This window comes from Parus major, chromosome 2 (assembly GCF_001522545.3).
Source record: "Parus major isolate Abel chromosome 2, Parus_major1.1, whole genome shotgun sequence".
NCBI classification, from domain to species: Eukaryota; Metazoa; Chordata; class Aves; order Passeriformes; family Paridae; genus Parus; species Parus major.
In genome coordinates, this window is record NC_031769.1 from 127,480,680 (window position 1) to 127,502,235 (window position 21,556).

The following is a 21,556-nucleotide window of genomic DNA, read 5'->3' on the forward strand; positions in this document are numbered from 1 at the left end:
GTGTCTACAGAAGAGCAGCTGACATTCAGGATTGATTTTGTCGTTGCCTCAGGATAAGCCATGTGTCTGTGTCTCCAGTTTTAAGGAAAACTAGTGTTTAAGAGAACAGGTTACTAAGGCAGTTAATATGCATAGAAAATTATATGTTCTGACATATAAGTTTAGGTTTATTGGGGCACATTTCTTTTCTAGAGCAAAGCTTTTAACAGCTATCAAGAGCCAATGGGAAAGGAATAGCTTTTCCATTCAAAGCCTTCTTTAATGTAATAGATTGGTGATAGCATGATGATAAGACATCACAGTGCTAAAGTCGTCTCATGAATGCATAATTATAGCAATTCCCAGAATTTTGGTTTCACACTAATAGAATTGTGCTTTATGCAAATTTAGACTTGATTCTCATTTTGGGAAAATGACTCTGCCCTCCACTAAATGCTATACCCATTTAGTTAGACTTTGGTCTAATTTTTTTCTCTATTCAGCTGAATCTGCTGTTCTCTGCTGAAAATATAAGTGTTGTATTAAAAAAAAGAAAAAGAATCTGTTACTTGCTATAACTTTGATTCAATGAGAATGCCAGCTTAAGAGAAACAGGGCTGTATGAATGTGGACTTCTTATGAGATTCTTGAATTTAGCAAAAGACACTGATTGAGCTTAAGGCAGCACAGTGCATTGAACATTCAGTCCACAGAAAGATTATTCTTGGCTGTTTGTATGCTGCTGTCCACAGATTTCAGTGATGGAAGTGAAAAATACTATGCATGTATGAATAAGCTAAACTATAATTTTAAGAATATCAATATTAGTGAAATAAATAATTGTGTTTACTCCAAAATAAATCCTTATTAAAAAATAGAAAATACCTTCTGTGAGAACTCTGAATACGTAAGTGCCTGTAAATATTTTTCACATGAGAAGATGATACCTTTGAATTAACTTAATTATAACTATGTTTTATTCAGCTTTGTCCTGATACCCAAACTAAATTGAATGCAGCTTATGTTTTTGGAACAACTTACCAGCAAAGTGTAAGTAAGATATAAAATGCTATTTCAAATTTTGAATTTAGCTGCCTTATATGTCATTAGTTATTCAGTGCATATTGAAGAACATTTGGAATTTAGGCATAAGGTGCAACATGGAGTTCTTTCTTGGGAAATTGAGTGAAATAAGTTTGGGGTATTTAAAATTATTTAACTACATCACAAAACTTGTTTACTACATAGCATAATCAAAAGAAATTAAATTGGCATTTGTATTTGTGAGGTTGTTGACTTGGCAGTGGAAGAACACAGTGCCTGAATTATGATAGCCATGTGCTTTGTATCCCGTTTCCTAATTTTCCTACCACTATCTTTGGCCAGTTTTCATACGGAAAGAAGGCAAATCCAGTCATGCCATGCCAGAATATTGTTCCCATTACTCTTTATTGTATGCCCTCATTTTAGTGAACTCAGTAAAGTGATTGAAAACATATATTAATTGAACAGATGACTCATCAGAGGAAAGACATTCTTTAGCTCTCTTAACTATGAAAAAAAAACTGTTGGGGTTTTTTCACTTTACTAAACACCAGGAAATGAAGACGGAATAGAACACTAAATTATGTCAGCCACAAAATGGTTCCTCCAGTGATAACACTTCATTAATTTTTGTCACTTAATATGTTAAATGGTAAGGTGTTAGTCTCTTTGGCAAGGGAGTGGAGAAAGAAACAGCTTTATAAAGCTCCATATATGTGCACAGCATCTCATTCCTATATATTAATATTGCTTATTAACTCATCTAACATTGGAAACCATGCCCCACATTATGTGTTGAAGTGTAAAAATACAAAACTCTGGCTGCTATTTAGGTGGTGTGAAAGTCTTGGAAGGTAATAGCTGTCAAAGCTTAGTCTGGGAAATTTAAAGTGTTTACCAAATAACATTGACAAATCTTTGTTAAATATTTTTACTCTTCCATATTGTTAATGTTGTTTAATCCATATTTCAATATTTCAGACAGAATGAAAACATGTTGTATTTAGGATCATTGAACTAGTTGATTATGGGGCTTTTTTTCCTTTTAAAATCTTGAGTATTTGATACTGAGTCTGTGTTTCCTGTTGTTAAGTATTAATAGCAGTTAATATTGTTTGGTTTGAATAGATACCTCAGTAACTTACTGAGTATTTTTTAATATAATTTTCATCCATTGTATGCATTACTTTTATTTTTTTTCCTATGTGGCTTTGGAGGAAACATGGCTGACAAATTGTATGAGTACTTAAAGATCTGTGGTTGTTCATATTTGCAAAAAGTTACCTGCTTTCACATAAATTTTTTCACACAATCACAGAGTAGTCAGGGACCTCAGGGAAGCTGTCTTGTCCACAAGACAAGCAGGCTTATGTAGAGCAGGTTGCCCAGGGCCATACCCACATGGGTTTTTATCTCCAGGGAGTGACACCAGAGCCACCCTAGACAACCTGTGTCAGTGAAAACTTGTCTTCTGATGCTCAGAGGGAACCTCCTGTTTCAGTTTGTGCCTGTTGTCTCTGGTCTTCTCACTGGGCACTGCTGAAAAGAGCCTGGCTCTGTCTCATACACCCTCCCTTGTACAATATTGCGTAAAATCATTAGTACCTTTGTAATTGCTTGCAGATAGCTGGAATACCTTGTCTATCAGTACTTCAGTAAAGCATTTGACACTTTCACAGCATTCTCAAGAAACTCTCTGCTCGTGGCTTGCACAGGTGAACTCTTTATGGGGTGAAAAATTGGCTGGATGTCAGGCCCAGAGAGCAGTGAATGGAGCTAAATCCAGCTGGTCACTGGTGGAGTTCCCCAGGGCTCAGTACTGGGACTGGTCCTGTTTAACATCTTTATCAATGATCTCGACAAGGGGATCAAGAGCACCCCTCAGCAAATTTGCAGATGACACCAGATTGGGTGGGAGTGTTGATCTGCTGGAGGGCATGAAGCCTCTGCAGGGGGATCCAGACAGGCCTGATCGATGGGGCGAGGCCAATTGTGGGAGGTAACAAGGCCAAGTGCCAGGTCCTGAACTTGGGTCACAACCACCTCGTGCAGTGCTCAGACTTGGGGAAGAGTGGCTGGAAAGCTGCCCAGAAGACCTGGCGTTTCTGATTGACAGCCAGACAGTCAAACATGAACCGATGTGTCCCAAGGTGGCTAAAAAGGCCAGTGGCATCCTGGCCTGTATCAACAGTAGTGTGGCCAGCAGGAGCAGGGCAGGGATTGTCCCCCTGTACTGGCACTGCTGAGGCCACAGCTCGAGTGCTGTGTCCAGTTTTGGTCCTCTCACTTAAAAAGGGCATTGAGATGCTGGGGCATGCAGAGAAGGGCAACAGAGCTGGTGAGGGGTCTGGAGCACAAGTCCTGTGAGGAGCAGGTGAGGGAGCTGGGAGTGTTTAGCCTGGAGAAAAGGAGGCTCAATGCAGGACCTTGATGATTCTGTGATTCTCTCTTTTGTGAAGAAGTGGGATTCCACAATAATTTTGTAGGGAAGGAATCCACAGCTTGACAAAATAACTGAATGGTTAAAGCGATCTTTTTATTTTCACTTTTTTTCTTGTAGTGCAAAATTTCAGTTTCTAAAATTTTATTGGATTTTGCTAATCCAGTCTTTTATGACTTGTTCCTTGAATATAATGATGGCAATGGGCAGCAACATCTTTGGGCCGTGCCAGTTTTAAATTTGAATCTTCAATACAATGAAAAGCTTGTTAATCAAGGTAAGATGGTGATAGTAACATCTCTGAATTTTAACAATCTGAAAACTTCAAATATAAATAATCTATATTAATTATTGTTACTATGTTGTGTTTAAAGATACCACAACACACCACAGCTTGTTTCTATTCTAAAAATTTAGTATTTGTGGTCATGCTCTTATAGTTTAGGTGCAAGCTTTGCTTGCATACACCATTCTAATCAGTAATATGCACAAATAAAATAATCTCATTTTGTTATATATTTGTATAAATTGAAAATAATAAACAATTTTATATCCTCATGAGTTACTATGTGTTACACAATTGCATGTGTTGTTTCTAATACATTTCATTCTTTGTGCATTGAATAATATGTGTATGAAACCATCATGTTTTCTCCTAGGCAGTAATATGAACAACTGGCTTTTGACCCGTCGATTTTTTTTGGTGGATGCACTTAGTGGAAAAGAGAATGACTTGGAAAAACCACCAAGTGTAGTTCGGATTGCTAGCAAAATAACAATAAGGTGATTAACTCAACAATATATAGTATATAGAAAATAAAAACAATGTTGTACAGTCTGCATTTTATTGTCTTAAAGTTGTTTCGTTTTGTATCTTCTAATATATCTAGTATGTAATATGTGCTGCTTTTTCCATTGCATATTTGGAAATGGCATGAATTTACATAGGTTGTTCTGATGAGTGAAAGAAAACAATATTGACTTGTGGGAATTTAAATCACCATGATTCCCTTCCAGGTACAAGGATCAGACCATGTTTGCCTAATGGAAGTTAGCAGGTATTCAGTTGCCTTTTAGAAGCAGGTGTTGTCTGGAAAGACCTAAAAACTCCTCTATTAATTCTTTTTCAATGTTTGTGTTGCTGACTATATCAGGATCTTATTTCATACTCCATATTATTTTTTGCAATATGTTTACAACCCATTGCCTGTTCTGTTATACAATCCAGAATAGGCTTGTAGTCATTTAACTAAAATTGTGAGACTGCCTGTTAGAGCCATTACTGATTGCTCATTTCAGCTGGAATATATTTTGGAGGAAACTTTTTTTCTCCTTCTTTATGTGATGTCCTGTAAGATGCAGACAGGTAAAGATTGATTCAGGTATTTTCTTACAAGTAAACAATCCTTCCCATGATTTTTTTTATATATATTTCTGTACATGCCTTTGTACACTCCAGTTGCTTTTAAAATGTGAAGTGTCATGTCACTGGGTTAGAAATTCACATTTTATTGATCAGGTTGTTCTGTTCATTTAGTAATTTCTTTTAAGTACAGGTTTCAATGATTGCTTTCCAAGCACTCATCCGTGGTTTTGGTTGGGTTTTTTTTGTATTAAAAATCCTACTCTCTATTTCTGCAGTATTCGTCTGGTATCCCATACACAGAGAGGAACTATCTACCCTCCTCTAATTACTGTTGCTTACACAGATGTGCTTATCCAAAACCCTGAAACCCAGAGTGTGATGGTGAGATCTTTGTGCTACCTTAATTATACTTTTAGTTCTACTGGAATTCTGGTTTTTGGTAGTGGGTTATAAAAATCTAATAAACAGTTTTTAGTTCTCATCAGTTTTAAAGTTACAAGTTTTCACTAAAGCCTTTTAAAACAAATCAGTTAAAAGTATTCTCTTTTCAATTTATCTTCATTCTTTTTTAACTTAGAACACTTAAAATTTGAAGTTGATTTTGTAATGCTAAATTAGGCTACAGTTCAAATAAAATTATACTCACATAAGATAACATATAATGGAGTCTATGTAGCACTGCAAGCAAGGAATTAGTGCTTTCATTTAGAACAATGCATTAAGAGGAGGTTGTTGTGACACAAACATTTCAGGTTGCCCGTAGTTTAAGTTAAAATATTGGTAATATATTTAAAACATCCTTTAGTGTTTCATCTTTCTGTACTGAACACCACCAAATTCTGCTGTGGCAGATGCAGAAGGGGCATTTCCTACTTGCCCTTTTACCTGCCTTCATGGTAACAGCTCTGATGTCCCATTCTTCTGTCTTGTCTGTTAGATCACAATGCATAAAAAAGTAAAAATGTTGATCTTAGGATGGCAGAATAAAAAAAATTAATATTTATTTTTTTAAAAATTAATATAGCGTTTTCTTCTTGTCAGCATTCAATTGTTCAGAGTTCCAGAACAAATAGACATCTGGCTAGAAGAAATCTGTGGTGCTAGAAGCATTCCTTAAGTTCCATACTAGTTGCATGAAAGCAAGAGAATTAGAAAGATAGAAAAATCAAGACATTTCTTTCCTGCCTAAGTGATATCTATATTTAACCACTGAGATAGCACTGTTATCTGGAAAGTAATTAATTCAAATAGTGATGCTAGGAACAATTGTTTTCAGTTCGTCAATTTTCTGTCATATTATTTCATCCTTGCATCTGTGTGAGATCTATTTAGGTATCGCAAATTTTGGATGTCTCGTTGCATTTAAAAAAATTTTTGCAACTAAAAAGATACATTGATTTTTGTTTCCAGTTTCTGTAAACTGAGCTTGTAATAACTGAGGATATTTAGATTTAAATCCAAGTGCGGTGATAAAAGGAGCTCTGATAGGAACAAATGGTTGGGGAAGACAAGGTGTAGGGAAGGAGGGAATGTTTTGGGAGGGGGGTGATACTTCTTTTAAACTTAATTTAAAATGCTATTTATTATCATGCTTGTGTTAAATTTACCTGTGCAGTGACAAAGACTCAGGACAGAATATTATAAAACCAAGTAAAACATTTTCTCTCCCATATACAGATCTTTCAGACCAAAGTCAAAAAGAGGTCTTAGGTTAAATTTAAGCTAGAGGGAACAATTTTGATCCTGCTTGATAGTTTTTATTTTATTTAAGCTGAAAAAAACCCAGTATCTGAGCTATGCAAGCTTCCCATGTGATTTTGCATGTTGGTATAGTACATCAAGGTTACCTTTAATCGCAGATAAAAAGGAAAGTATCAAACATTCAGCGACTCCTTTCAGGAGGAAAAAAATCGTGTTTGTTTGAAAGAATTACAAATAGGTATAGCTGGTAACCTGCAGATGGCAGGCACCCATCCCCAGCACTGCTGCTGGTAAATTCTGCAGTAAGAGTAGCATAGTACATGCTGGTACTGAGCCTGGCACCAGAACACACCAGGTCATATGCAGTAAAATAAATGTATCTGCTACTTGTATACTAGCCCTAGATGGGAATTCCCACCAGCTAAAACTGAAAACTACCACTGTATGTAATGGTTGTAGCACTTCAGAATTTCTGTGTATGTTTACATTCTGTATTTTAATATTCAGGTTTCTTTCGCAGTCAGCTATGAGATGAATCAGTCAGAGGCTCAGATTCAGACTGATGTAAGTTGTAATTCCCCTTAATTTGTTGATATAATTATTTACTTATATTTTTTGTGTTTTAAAAATATCTGCAAACGATTTTTCGTTATTTTCAGATCGCACTGGGTGTGTTGGGTGGACTGGCAGTGTTATGGTCTCTTCTCAAGACAGCAGGATGGAAGAGGCGGACAGGAAGCTCTATAATTGACTTGCAGGTATGAACAGCTGGCAAACTGAAAGAGACAAGAGACAGCTCTTCCTCTCTTTAAGGGCACCTTTGCTGTATTCCTTGTGATGATAATGATTCATTTTCTTAAGGTAACTGAAATAATTTCTAGCCTAGCTGCATAGAACTGTGAGTGTAGCCACAGAGTGAGGCTAACTCGAGGACGTAGGTTATTCTTTTTGGTTCTGATATTGTCATTTGGGAAATGCTGCTCTGAAAATAAAGGCATTTACAGGGCTATTCTGATCAGTTGAGAGGACGTGGTTTTCAGATTAATTCTTCTTTGAACAAAGACCAGCATGCAGGAGTTTCAGCTAGTGAATACACCATAAATATATAACCACAGTGGAAAGTTTTTGTTCAGGGCTATTTTTTAGTACTAGAGTTTCTTATATGAGCTACATAACATTTTATATGAATGCATTATGAACATATGCTTTACTTATTAGCTTTACAGATGTCTACAGCATGTTTTTATAATTGCAGACAGTTTTCAGGTTCTTACTGTTCTATGCTGGAGACCTTGCCAACGTTTTCTTTATCGTCACAGTGGGCACAGGGATTTACTGGCTTGTATTCTTCAAAGTAAGTGTTTTTCCAGATTTGGATGTATGAAAACCTAGTGATATTAAATATATTTTTACATGGACATTAATTTTCTTTTTTCTTCTTTTTTTTTTCTTTTTTTGTCAGACTGTTGAGGCAAGTTCTATATAATATTCTGTTTTGTGTGCTTAAATTTTGTGTTCACCTGTTTCTTTTTCTTAGGATTTTTTTTTTACTTGCAGTCTGCTTAATAGTCACTTTAAATATTTTACATATTCATTGATCTTTTTCTTGAAAAGTTTATTCACACTTAAGCATTTATTATGTTGTCATGTATGCCAGGTGTACTGCTTCAATGTAACTTCTTGATTATAGGCTCAGCAGTTTGTATCTGTCCTTTTACCTCTTCCATCTCAAGAAGAAGATTTTGTTACATACATAGCATGTGCGTTTAGCTTAAAGGTAAATAATTTTTTCCTCACCATAAGATACATGTCAGCATACTTCTATATGTTTTCAATAGGCTTGTTTTTAAATATCTTCTACAGTTACTAGTTAGTAGTGTGTAGATGTTGTCTCCTAATAGTTGTGTTCTTCTAAGAATTAAGTAATTTTTTTCCATAGAAATTTATTATGTGAGTCTTTATAGGAAAATAAATGTCTCAAGAAGGTCACAAAAGAAAGACTGAAAAATCATTCTTTCAAGGATAAAGGTATAAAGAAACCCAAATAAAATAGTATCATATCAAGAAAGCAAGTACTTCCACTTAAAGCAGAATGTAAGTGCTGTGAGTTTCTGATTAGAAGGAAGACAGATCCAAGTAATTATGTTCAAATATGTAGAATTCTGAGTTCACTGTTCTGTCTTCATGGCACATACAAATATTGTATAAATAGTGGACATTATATTGAATTGGAATTCATAGTGCAGGTTAGTATGTCATGGGGAAATAGTCAGGTTTTTTAATTTGTTACTTTGCTGTAATTTCTTCATAATTTTGGACATCATCACATACTTACCATTATTCCAAGCTTTTAAACAAACAAAAAATTATCAAAAGTTGGTAATAAAGTTACAAAAAAATCAAGATATTGCTTGTTATGTTTAATGAATAATCCATTCAATGACTATTCCTCCATCTTTGTGTATATGCTGTTTCTGTCCTTGCTTTTCTCTCTTAGGCTCTGCAGTTTTTACACTTGCTGGTTTCACAACTTGCTATTGACATTTTCTTTATTGACTGGGAAAGACCTAAGGGCAAAGTTCTTAAAGCAGTTGAAGGTAATTCAAACTATGTTCATTTGTATAAGCAGCTTTGGTGAAATTCAGATATTACTCTCAGATATTAAATTTTAGACCTTAACTGTATGTATTCTTTTTAGGTGAAGGTGTTATTAAAAGTGCTGCTGCACCTGTGAGCATATGGAGGACATACTTTATAGCAAATGAATGGAATGAAATTCAGACAGTGAGGAAAATAAATCCACTCTTTCAAGTGCTTGCAGTTCTTTTTTTTCTGGAGGTAGTACTACTATATTATTATTGTTGCTATTATTATAATTATTATAATTATTATAATTATTATTATTACTATTACTCTTACTATTATTATTATCATTTATAATTCACAATCAGAGTGTAACATAAGGGTCTGATGTTTAATTCTTGCATTCTGTGTGGTAATAGTGAATCACCTTTAAATTCACTTTAAATCATGTAACTTAGTAAAACAATTATTTTAATGCATTTTAAAATTTGTCTGTATGTATAGGTCATTGCAATATTTCATTAAGGAATACTTAAAAAAAGTCCTTAGGTTTTCCTTAATTACCTTAGAGATCTTTGTTAGTTTTGTTTGGGGGTTTTTTAAGGTAATGAGTTACCTTAAAGGGCTTGAAAGACTGATAAATCTGTGTACACACTTGATTCTTTATTTGCCTACTAGCACCCTCCACAGTCTACAGCTTTACTTCTGATTTCATATTTGTCTGAACTGTGCTTCCTTCCTGATAATTTGCTGCAGCTCCCTTTTATATTGCAGGAAATAAAATGTGCCAGTTCTGTTTCTGATGGCAGTATGCCTTCAGTTACAGCTTCTGGATATGTGAGAAACTGTGCTTTAGCTTTTAAAAAATAGTTGGGCTTGTTTCTTTTGTAGTTTAGTAATTTTTTCTATTTTGGGAAGTATTCTTAAACTGTGAACCATATAGTTGTTTTGTGAGGTTCTTATACCTATTTTAATACTTTCATTCAATTCTATAGTACTTTTTAATTTTTTCCTTTAAATTAAATAATGAAAGTCCTGAAACTTTCTTCATTCACTGTGTGAGCATTTTTGCTGTTGGTAAATACAGGCCAGGACCAACTTAGGTGCAATGTTACAAGACAGGGAGAAAAGAAAGCACCTATTCTTCTGCACTCTGCAGCTACCTGAAAGGAGGGTGTAGTGAGGTGGGTGTCTCTTCTCCCAAGTAACGAGCAGTAGGATATGAGGAAATGGTCAACACACCACAAGAATATTTTGGTGAAACTTCTGAAAGATTTTCATTAATTTTTCATGTCTTAAGTGTTTCAATACATAGTGTTCCTATTATTTTTTTTATTTTTGGAGCTCTTTCTAGATTTTTTGTTTAAAATAGATTCAGCCGTACAGATGGTGGAGGAAAATATATATCTATTCAATAAAAACAAAAGAAATCAATCTTGTAAGAGTTGCAAAACACATTAAAATTTTCTTTAACACTGGAATATATAGGACCAAAGAGCTGAAATTTGGCAGAAGTTATATCCTTACGCAGTACAGAAGTAGAATCTTTTGGAGTTTTTCAGTAAAAGCCAGTATTGACTTTTTGTGAGATTTAGCTGCATGTTTTTCATTTATGTATCAACCCATATATGTACAGGTTATGTTTTAATTATGTTTCTCAGTAACAACACTGGATCACACACTTGAGTTCCATCACAGTGAACAGGCTACTATTCCCAGGTCCATTTTTCATTATTTTTTCTTACTTCCTCTTATGATGGAAACAACAGGATCCTAATTAATACTATTCATTCTCACCTGTCGTTATGTTGACCTTCTTATCTCTTCAGGTGGTGGGATTTTCAAACCTGGCTTTAATGGATGCTTCTTCCAGTCTTGCAAGAAGCAGGGAGAGCTACGTAGCTCCTTGGAGCCGTATTTTAAGATTTGGCGTGTCTGCTGCACTCTGGGTAGCCATTGCCATCCTACAGGTATGTGAAACAAGTGACATCCTGAGTTACCATTTTCAGGCTGGTTCTTGGAAGTTAGAATAAATCACTAGACTGTCCAAACTGTTTATCATAGCATTGGATATGTTCTTAACTGTTTAGTTGCTTTAGCATAGTACACCTTTGGGACTCAAAATTAATCTTCTGAGATATCAGATATCTGACTTTGGAATGAGAATTTTAATCCTCTCAAAGGTGTGAATTTATGAAAGTACACTGTTTTATTTTAAACAACTTTGAATCATCTGACAAGTTCAAAACAAAAAGCAGATTCTTACTACAACTTTACTTATTATTCGAAGTAGTATGTCAATCCTGTTTCATTAAGTCCAATGCAATGGTGGCCACAACATAAATCTGTTAATGGTGGGTGTTAAGTGGTGAAATTCATTGCTTAATAATGTCAAACATGATGAACTAATAAAAGAAAATTTGGTTGATTTATTTCAGGTTATATTTTTTGCTGTGATTTATGAAAGATTTGTTGAAGATAAGATAAGCCAGTTTGTTGATTTGTGTTGTGTGAGCAATGTAAGTATTTCTTTCTCTCATTTGCAGTGGCATTTTAAATAGAATAGTATATAAGATAGCTTTAAGAATATTGAATAATATTTATTCATTTAATTTAGATTACTAGCTAACATCAGCCAAAGCTGATGTTTCCTTCAGCTCATTTTACTGGAGAACCCTGCAAGATTTCAGTTAAACTTTCAGTGGAAAAATATTTCAGAAGCAGAGGTATCAATATGTTCTTTTAGACATCTGAATTTTTTAGGTTTTTTGGTTGTTTTTCTTGTTTTTAGTTTAAATTGGTTGCATGTGCTGATACAGAATTCAAAAATCACAAGTTATAACAGAAATTAGGTGTGGAACCATTTACTGTCATTCTGTATACTGGTTTGTGTTTTAGTCCTTCTGACTTGCAAGTTGTCTTGGTTTTATTTAATACAGTATATGTCCAGTTTCTGCTCCTGTCTTGTGCTTGTCCCTCAACTGCAGAACTTCATTTTGTCCCTCTTAACAATTACCACCTTTTAGATACATTTTCTCTTGCACACATCTGAACTTTCTCTTCTTTACATATGGGTTTTGAAGCTTTGTACTGCAGGAATTCCCTTTTAATGAAAGAAGAGTACAGTCAGAACAGATTGGATTACCTCATTTGTCCAGAACTTCTTAAAAATACCAATTTACCTCTTTTATCAATCTTTCCAGCTGTGGTTATTGCTCTTCTATGAAACACCCATGTAGAACCTGGGTTGTAGAAAATAATTAGTTTTGGAGTTTATGCCATAGATAAGCATTGTATCATACTAAATGAAGTTCTGTTAAAAACAGTCTTCTAGGAGTTCAGCTGGAATCATGCATATGTGTTACGCTGTATTAGCACAGAAATAACTTTTGAATCAAAATAAAATCTAATAGCTTTAATTTCTTGACTCTGTGGAATTAAGCAGCAGCACTTCTTGCTGTTGATAAACTAAACTTGAAGCTGATATGCGCTTCTAGTTACATATAGATAAAACTAATTAGAAAAAGAGTTGCTAAATATTTTTCTCACATATTTTTTCTGTACTTGCCTACATTTTATTTGTAGCAGGGCTTACTGGTTTGACTGATCTTCACTATGAATTCAGAAGATCAAAAATAAAAGTATAATTGTTGATTAAAGTGTTCTCTCTTCCCCCATCTCTTAGATTTCAGTATTTCTCTTGTCACACAACTGCTTTGGTTATTATATCCATGGTCGCTCAGTGCACGGACATGCAGATACCAATATGGAAGAAATGAATATGAACCTGAAGAGAGAAGCAGTAAGTAAAAGTATTCAAGTTTACATCTGCTCAATTATTTATTTTATATAAAGACCACACACCTTTGCATTACAGATCTGCAATTGTGCACTACATTGAACTGTGTTACTTAAAGATAAAAGCTGTTAGTATGTAAATACATGACTCAGTAGTTCTTTTAACTAGCTCTTCATCTTCTTTTTTCTTCACATTTCAAGGATATAAAATTCCTGTTTCTCGAAAAAGTTTTTTATGTATTTCAGAACCTTATTTTAAATATTTAAGCTTTTCATAAGGTCATAGCCACATTCAAAAAGGTGCATACCAAAAACCTTTACTAAAGAGACAGATCTGAAATACTAATACAGAAATTTGCAATCTGCAAATCAATTCTATTATTCCATCTCTTCTGCTATGGTGATACAACTCATTCTTTATAGAAATTAATTTGCATAAGTATTTTTTCTAGCTTGAAATATGTTTTATCTTTGCTGCAAGATCAGGCAAATACAAAATGTCTAATACAAGATCAGAGACTGCATTAAATTTCATGATATCTTGTATCTTTTTAGGGACAACGAAGAAAGTACCTTAAATAAGGATACTACTATTTCAATGTTAAGTGGACAGGAAAAAATATAACCATGTGAAAATTAAATCTCAAACACTGAAATACAGAGGATTCTTATTGATAATGTTTTTGACTTAAGTGTTCCTACAATTTTTTTTTCTTAATTGCTTATTTTAATCTAATTTTGGGAAAAAACGGGGTTTTCTTCATGAAGATGTCAAACTTTTTATTTTCTTGGGGTTTCTGAGATTTATTAAATGTGACCTGAAGAACATACAGAAAAAGTCCAGAATCCAAAACAAAGAAATAGAAAAAAAAGCAAGACAAGTATAGAAAAAATGATAGACCTAAAAGAAAGGTCTTCAGAATAAATATCAGAATATGTATTATTGGAAGGTATTGAACCACAGGTGAAAGGAGAAATATGACTTTGTGACAGCAGGGGTCAGGATTTCATGTCCTAAGGAAATCTTGCTGCAATAGAACAAGAGTGCAGTGAATTCAAATATTTAGAGATATTAACTATTATCTATATATGAAAGAGAGGAAATTAAAAGCTTTTGACTATTTTTGGGTCTATGAATGACATTAATAATGTTAATTTACAATTGCTTTAATTGTATAGGAAAATCTGTGTAGTCAGAGAGGTTTGTTACCAAACACAGATGGCCAGACATTTCAGATTTCCATTTCAAGAAAAATGCGACTGCACTATGACTGGATTCATGAAACCTTAACAAGAGTAAGTGAGATATTGTTATTCTTTAAATATTATTTAAAATATGAATTTTTTCTGTTAAAGTCTTGGTCCTGTTATATTTCAGAAACGTGGTCCTGCCAGGCTTTTGGACTCATCTGCAAATACTTTTGAACAAAGCACAAGGGCCTACAACGCCATGAACAAATTTCTCAGTTCTTTTATTGATCACGTATGTATATTGACATTACTGTATTAAGGAAAATATTCTAAGTACAAACTAAAAATTGTAAATCTAAAGGACTGTAATTCCTCTTTAAGCATATGTGCTTCAAGATTTGTTGTTAAAAGATTTTATGGCATCCAGAACAGTGCTTCATTCAAAAAAAAAAAACAAACCAAAACAATTGCAGTGCTATCCAGCAGTGCAGACTGCACTTAAAAATGACAAATCCTTTTTTGTTATGTACTTACTTTTGTTATGTACTACTCTTGGAATAGACCAGTGGTTTTTGTTTCATTAATAAAGGTGTAAATAGCTGTACTTCACTTTGTATCAAGTTTGAAATCATAAAACAAGAAGTGTTGTTTTTCTTTTCCTTGCAGGTTCATAAAGAAACAGATTATATTGTTAAAGATAAATTGCTGCTTGAACGAATTCTTGGCATGGAGTTCATGGAACCAATAGAGAAAAGTATTTTTTATAATGGTAAAAAGATGTGTGGTATTTGTACTATTTTAAGTATCCTGGTTTCTGTGTAGTTTTCTTTCCCAGGATTTACAATCTAAAATGGACTTTACAGCAGGAGGGATCATTGAATGACTGCTTGTGAGGGAAGTATTTAAGAGAAGTTCTTTAAGTTACAGAAATCCTGTTTATAATTTGTCATTTGACTGTGATGTCTTTTATTTAAAGCAGCTGAAATTAACAGATGTGCACGTTTATGAAATTCATAATCATAAACTTTGATAGAAATACATTGATAATCTGCTATGGTTCAAAGAAGTTTCGATACAAGTCAGGGTTTCATGGCACTGAAATACACAATTTATAATGAAAATACACTGTTTCTAATGAAACTTGTACTGGGCATTTTGTGAAAAAGTAGGAAGTGGGAAAAGAATATGTTTCCTGCAATTGTTTACATATTCTTTTCTCTTATAGAAGTGGTGCTTTTTGATAAAATAAAGTAGATAAATGGTCTAGAGTACTTTGGCTATGAAAAAGGTACTTTCACCTTAAAAGACCTGTTTTCTGGGGAACCATTAAACACAAATAATGCTAAGATCTGAACCTCCTCCTAAATAAGGCATTAAGCATAAGATTTTATGATTTTGTTGAGCTGGGTCCAGAGCTAATAGTTACTAAAAATTTCAGTGACAAGGAAGTTATATCTGCTTCTTCATTTAAAACAACTTTTTAAAATAATCTGATTGAGATCTCAGGAATAAATAGAGTTGTGTGTGATACTGTGTTCATCAGTGTGATGCCATTTTCTAAGTGAAGTTTGTGTTATTTTTCAACAGAATGGCAGGACTATCTCTGTGTTGACACAGAATGTCATAAATTGCTCTATCTCTGATTTTCCTTTCTTTCACCAGCTTCCTGAGCACGGACTGATGAACCCCACAAATTTGCAACTCACAGAAACACTAATTTTTTTTAAAATGTTCTCTTTCCATAGATGAAGGACACTCTTTCAGTGATGTTCTCTATTATGGCAATGAAACAACACTGCTCATCTTTGATATCCTGTTTTTCTCGGTTGTGGATTTAGCTTCTCAAAGTTTTGTTTTAGCAGCAATTCTAACATACCTGCAACAAGAGGTAAATTTCAATTTAAGAACAAAGTAATATTTTTTAAACTGGAGTCATTATGAGAGTTTAAATAGTTAACTAGATAATAAATGCAGTGAGAGAAGATTATATTGAGACCTTATAAAATAGTTTTATTTATTTTGTCAAATAAACTTGTGAGAAATTAATTTTGTTCACATGGTGATCCTGAATGAAAAGGTTACAAATAATTTTAAATAGAAAACACAGATATCTGTTGAAATTAATCTCACATAATTCTATCATAATTTAAGGTGGAAAGGTAGTGGAAAATGTTTTAAAAATGCTAAAGGAAATTAAGCATCTAATTCATATTATTTGCAATTTAAAAATAATCTGATGTTACTATTTTATGTTACATACATACTAGTGTAATTATTTCTTCATTAATATGTTTTCCAAAATGTTCTTAGATATTTAGGTTTATTCGTAATACACTTGGGCAGAAGAATTTGGCATCCAAAACCTTGGTGGATCAAAGATTTCTCATTTAATTAAGAAGATGAAAAACTGGTAATGATTTAATCATGGAAAATACAAACATGACCGAAGTGTCTCTGACCTGCAGATTAATTGTAGTGCGCTTTTCAACAATAACAATGTAATGGGTTTGAAACTTGTCATTTTTTATACTGTGTGCTATTAAGATTTATTTTTCTGTATTTATAGGGATTTTTTTTTTAAATTGTAAAAAAAATAGGCCTTTAAAAAGAAAGGTACATGCAAATAAGACTGAAGTAAACTTAGTGTTGTTATTATTAGAATAAGATAAAAATTATTTTATGGCTTTTGATAAAATATGGACCACTGACTTTGAGGCAACAATTTGAGCATCTGATTGACAGGAGAGTTTGCCAACTCTTAAATTCTCTGAAAATAGCTTAAATCTTGTTTATTTTTTTTAAAGTTATTTTGAGGTGTTATGTTTAGCAAATACGTGTCGATTTTACACAGCACAAGATTTTTTCTTAAGTTAGTATTTCAGGGTGAATTTTTAAAAATCACTTATTTGCAGTGAATCCCACTTGAAATTTTAACATTTCTGTCTTGTGTCATACAGTACTGTATAATTCTGTCTCTTCTGTTGGAGTTTATAATTTTTTCTTTCATGGGTGGCCTACACATGACATCCCAAACATGTATTTGAGGTACAGTGGTGTTACAGTAATGTAGAGAAAGAGGCTATGATAGAGCAAAGGAGATGGTCATCAGTGTTTGGGATTTGTTCTTGATCTTCTGTCTTGTGATGCAAGATATTCAGGGAAACAACAGTAATTATTCTGTCCACTTTTTCCACACAACTGAAATGGAAGCAATTTTTTTAAATCTTTTTAGAATTGTTTTCACAGGTGCTCATGGTCTCCTAATTTCCAGATTTTATTATCTTTAGATATAACAGAGACCATAATAATTTTACCATCATCATATTTTTGGAATTTCGACAAGTTAATAATTACTCAAGTGCCAAGGGAGTTTGTAAATGGCCTTCAAATCACCTTAAACTGAGGTGCCTACCTCCCGTTTTTATCACTGAAAAGTCTCCCTGCCATTTTATACTTAATGTTTTTTCAGTAAATGGTTAAATATGAATAGTGTTTGCTGGCTTTATAGCTCTTACTTATCTTTAGATGATTCAATAAGGGGCTTTGATGAGCAAAAATACCAGAAAAATATCAGTTAACATCATCTCATGTTTATTCTGAAACAGACTGAGGACATGATTTGTTGAATTTAGCAGATTTCCAGTGCAGACATGCTTGTCTGAGTTGAAACAGCATTGCATTTCAGATGGTTTTTGGCTTCATAAAGAGGAACATGTTCTCATGTTAGTACCCTGTCATATCATACTAAACTGAGAATAACGTGGACATAAATCTCACAATCACTATTGCTCCACTGCATTTGCTTTTGGTGTTGCAAAGCCTGTGTTTGTTGCTAGTCCAATACAGTTGTATTGAATGATAGAACATGCCTGCCAGTAAGGCTGTGACCAGAGACATAACTTAAAAGTTGATTTGCAGTGGGACATCCATTTATTAATGTGCAGTTTAGCATGGGTATTTCCATTTCATGCTTTCCTTGCTTCTGTCTGCTTATGGACACAATTCTTAGCTTGTTGGTGCATACTATGCCTCAGAAAAGGTGTGCATACAAAATTTTGAATGGAGTGAAGTGTTCAGGATAAATAAAATTAAGGTTGCTGCATTTATGGTGAATGTAGTAATTAAAGTGTCCATTAGGTTCTGGATGTGTTTAAACAGCCAAAAATTTTATTTTCACTGGGAACCATGACTGTATGACCTCATTAGTTGTGAGGTTTCTTGTCAGTGATCTACCAAGAGCCAAAACTAAGCTAAGGAGCCATCTGAAAAAGAGTCTGCAACAGGACATTCACAAGGCAAAGAGCCTCACCTGGTGTCCATGTATTTCTTTGGTGGATGTCTTTGCAAATCTGAACTAAACTTAAGTCCTTACAAGTTCTACTGCAAAGTCAGTGCATGAGAGGAAATAAAATCTTTGTCATGTGACCATATTGACCCAAGTTAACAGATGTGACTGAAGGGATGCAGGGAGTTGCTGTAGTCCATTAATGAGCGAGGGTGACCCTGGTGAAGTGCCCTAATACTGGTCTTTAGACCAGGAGAACTGTGAATAGAGCTGTGTATTACTGTCAATTGTCACAGGCACAGGCTTGTTCTCTCTGAATTCTGGTGATATGTTCGTGATCATGAAGTTTTTCCAGGGGACAGAAGCACACTTCAACCGTACTTGCTCCAGAATGGTCAGATTTATGACCAGCTACAGCCAGAATATCTAAACTAACTAGACTTGGGTGAATCAGAGAATGTCTGAAAGCAGAATGAAGATGTGGTTGTGTCATCTGTAGACGTGTGGAGTTAATTAGTTTGGTATTTATCAGTTCAGTACCAGCAGAAATGGAGACATTTCAGCACGTGAGCTCTCACTCTGTACCTTTTTCTCAATGCTTCTGCTAACCAGGTACACCTCTCCATACAAAATTCCTGCTTTGAGTTTGTTTTAGATATGCCTTTAATTATCTCCTGCACAGCAGGGCACGTGAAAGCTTTAATGATCTTACATTTTGCAACTACTGCTAAAAGCAACTCTTAACAGATAAATGATAAATTAATCTAAAAACATCCTGTCAAAACAGTTCAGTCACTTGGCCCTCTCCTTCTCCTCAGTGTACACACTACTCTGTTTTGTTTTATTTTTCCAGATCATTTGTCTAAAATGTTAATATAGCTAACATAGGCACTCTACATGATTTAGGAAATAATTACAGGAGTCAAAAGCTACAGGAATTCATAGAAGCTCTTCTTCACTCTTGTTGTTCAGTGAACACTTGGAACGGGTTGACTGAGCTTTGTTCCCCTATTCCTTGATTTGTTCAGGAAATATCAACCTTGATATTTTTTTAAGGAATAGCCCTTGTGATTGTATTTCCAGCTTAATGGTTTTTATTTTTTTAAAATTAATACACATCTACAATGTGTTGTTCATGTGATGAGTGTCTTCCAGGTTTCTAAATGCTCTGTTTGCCCACATGGTATTTTCAGTCTCTCCTGTATGTTTCTCTGTTTCTCAATAAAACAAAGGTCAAAGATTTGAGACAGTTTTTTTTTTTCCACACATTGAGTTGACCCAAACCTACAACATGTTTCTTCTTTCATGTACATGAGAGTAGGGCTGCTGCTGGCTCTACAGTCCAAAGAAGCTCTGTCAGAACAAGTGTGAGAAAGGGGTTTTGCAGTCCGTGCAACAATGGTTTTAGATAGCCAAAACTAATGGACTGAGATGGTTATTTTTTGCCAAGTTGGATACCAAACAAATTATTTCTACAAACAATTAAAATTTGTATATACAGACAAGGTACAGTAACTTCAAAAATATGTTAAAATCTACAGGTTTCATTTACTGTTGAGAACTTGTCATTTTACTACAACATTCATTTGAATGGTAGGGGCAGGTGTGTGACTGAGGTAAACCCTACCAGGGGTGAAGAGTGGAGCTGGCAGGGTGCTCAGCTTCCACCCTCCTATCAGCTGCAGCATGGGCAGCACAGTGATGCCAAGCCCAGCTCGAGGGGTTTTGGTTTGTTTTCAGGCTCAGCAAGAGTGTTTGAGCAGTGGGTGAAGGGGACAGTGACACTCTGACACACTCTTAAGAAAGTAAATGGATGGTGGAAGGAGGTAACTACCAAACCTCTCAAAACTAGTCTCCCTCAACATTAGCTACTTTCCCCTAACTTTTTTTCTCTACCCAGTGACACCCATTTCTCCTGTACCTTATCACTAACTAAAAGCACTGTTCAACTTTCCTGGGCCCCAAGCCACTGCCTTCAGGCAGTGCCTGACATAACCTCCTCCATCACACCATCACTGTTAACTGAGATGCAGATCCTGCAGGTCTGGTACCCGGGCTCTGCTGGGGCAACTGCTGCCTTTCTCCACTTCCCTGGGCAAATGAGGAGAGACGTGGCCTCAGCAGGAGAATGCTGCCAAGCTGAGCAGCACTGTGTGCCAAGGTGTGCCTCAGGGGTGCAGCATAGGTGCTTTGGTGAGAAGACTGAAAATCCAAACATAGCCTTAAAAGTCAGTTTTAAAGTCCCAGCTTCCTTGTGTGAAAAGGATTGAAACCAAGGTGCCTCAAAAAACCCTTGCTCTTTGAGCACTGGCTTCCTCCAGCTTTGTCTCTTCTATTGCCTACATACTATCTCCATCCCAGAACTACCTTCCTTCTCAGCCTCTTACTGTGGCACAGCAGACAGGTGACCCCTGTGAGAAAGTCACAGGCCTTGCTGGCCCACCGGTGGCTGCCAAAGTGAGTGGGGTTGTAGATGATGCCCTGCAGGCAGGGTGGCCAAGCTGTGCCAGCCTCCATGGGCACAGGTGTGCAGGCAGGTCTGAGCTCCAGTGCCCATGGGAAGCACATGGATCCACATGTTGGGCTGGGGATTCTGGAGCCTGTGGGACAATCCCCAGGGAACTCCATGGGAGATGCATTTGTCTCTCTGCAAGCTGTTACATTTTATCCTGGTAGAGCTTCAGTAAATTGTGATGGTCCAGAGGCTTGACCAGCTGTATCCCTCTCTGTTCCAGACTGCTTTACCAACCTACTGATGCTACTCGAGACTTGTCACCCTTTTAGTTTCCCCCGTGACTTCAGTCACAGCAGGAGTAGCTCCAAGCCGGGGAGCTGGAGAGAGATGAGGCAGCCCTCGGGGTTAATGAGGAAATATTTGATGTCCAAAGCTCATATATGGAATGGCTCTGCAGAGGTCAGGAGGCAGCACTGCATTAGCTGGCATGAAGAAATTCCCTTTGAATGTTCAGAATTATTCATTTGTTAACCTGTGAAAGCTGAGCCAACACCTGTCAATCTCCTCACAATCCATGGTGTTCATGGAATCAAACCAGAGGCTGAATCTGAGCAGAGAGAAGGATATGTACTTGCCATAGCATAAAAGCAGTAATTCCTAGAAAACCTGCAGCAATTAAGAGAGATCTAGATGGTTTATTTCAGTGGTTGGGTT

The 21,556-nt window shown here is 35.3% G+C and overlaps 1 protein-coding gene across 3 annotated transcripts in view; it reads left to right on the plus strand.

The window, feature by feature from the left end:
* TMEM67 (transmembrane protein 67) overlaps positions 1-19,632 on the plus strand; it is a 31,759-nt gene extending 12,127 nt beyond the window's left edge. The window contains exons 11-28 of one of the 3 annotated variants that reach the window (XM_015619841.1): positions 964-1,029; positions 3,584-3,740; positions 4,123-4,246; positions 5,105-5,210; positions 7,038-7,094; positions 7,190-7,288; positions 7,786-7,884; positions 8,221-8,307; positions 9,028-9,127; positions 9,229-9,368; positions 10,943-11,083; positions 11,552-11,632; positions 12,799-12,915; positions 14,091-14,207; positions 14,290-14,394; positions 14,769-14,871; positions 15,848-15,990; positions 16,413-19,632. In XM_015619841.1, coding sequence (XP_015475327.1) covers positions 964-1,029; positions 3,584-3,740; positions 4,123-4,246; positions 5,105-5,210; positions 7,038-7,094; positions 7,190-7,288; positions 7,786-7,884; positions 8,221-8,307; positions 9,028-9,127; positions 9,229-9,368; positions 10,943-11,083; positions 11,552-11,632; positions 12,799-12,915; positions 14,091-14,207; positions 14,290-14,394; positions 14,769-14,871; positions 15,848-15,990; positions 16,413-16,493 — 1,923 coding nt within the window. In that variant the 3' untranslated portion in view covers positions 16,494-19,632. The remainder of the gene's footprint in view (positions 1-963; positions 1,030-3,583; positions 3,741-4,122; positions 4,247-5,104; positions 5,211-7,037; positions 7,095-7,189; positions 7,289-7,785; positions 7,885-8,220; positions 8,308-9,027; positions 9,128-9,228; positions 9,369-10,942; positions 11,084-11,551; positions 11,633-12,798; positions 12,916-14,090; positions 14,208-14,289; positions 14,395-14,768; positions 14,872-15,847; positions 15,991-16,412) is intronic. The other 2 variants (XM_033512341.1, XM_015619843.1) reach the window with 2 other exon arrangements.
* Positions 19,633-21,556: the final 1,924 nt, after the last annotated feature.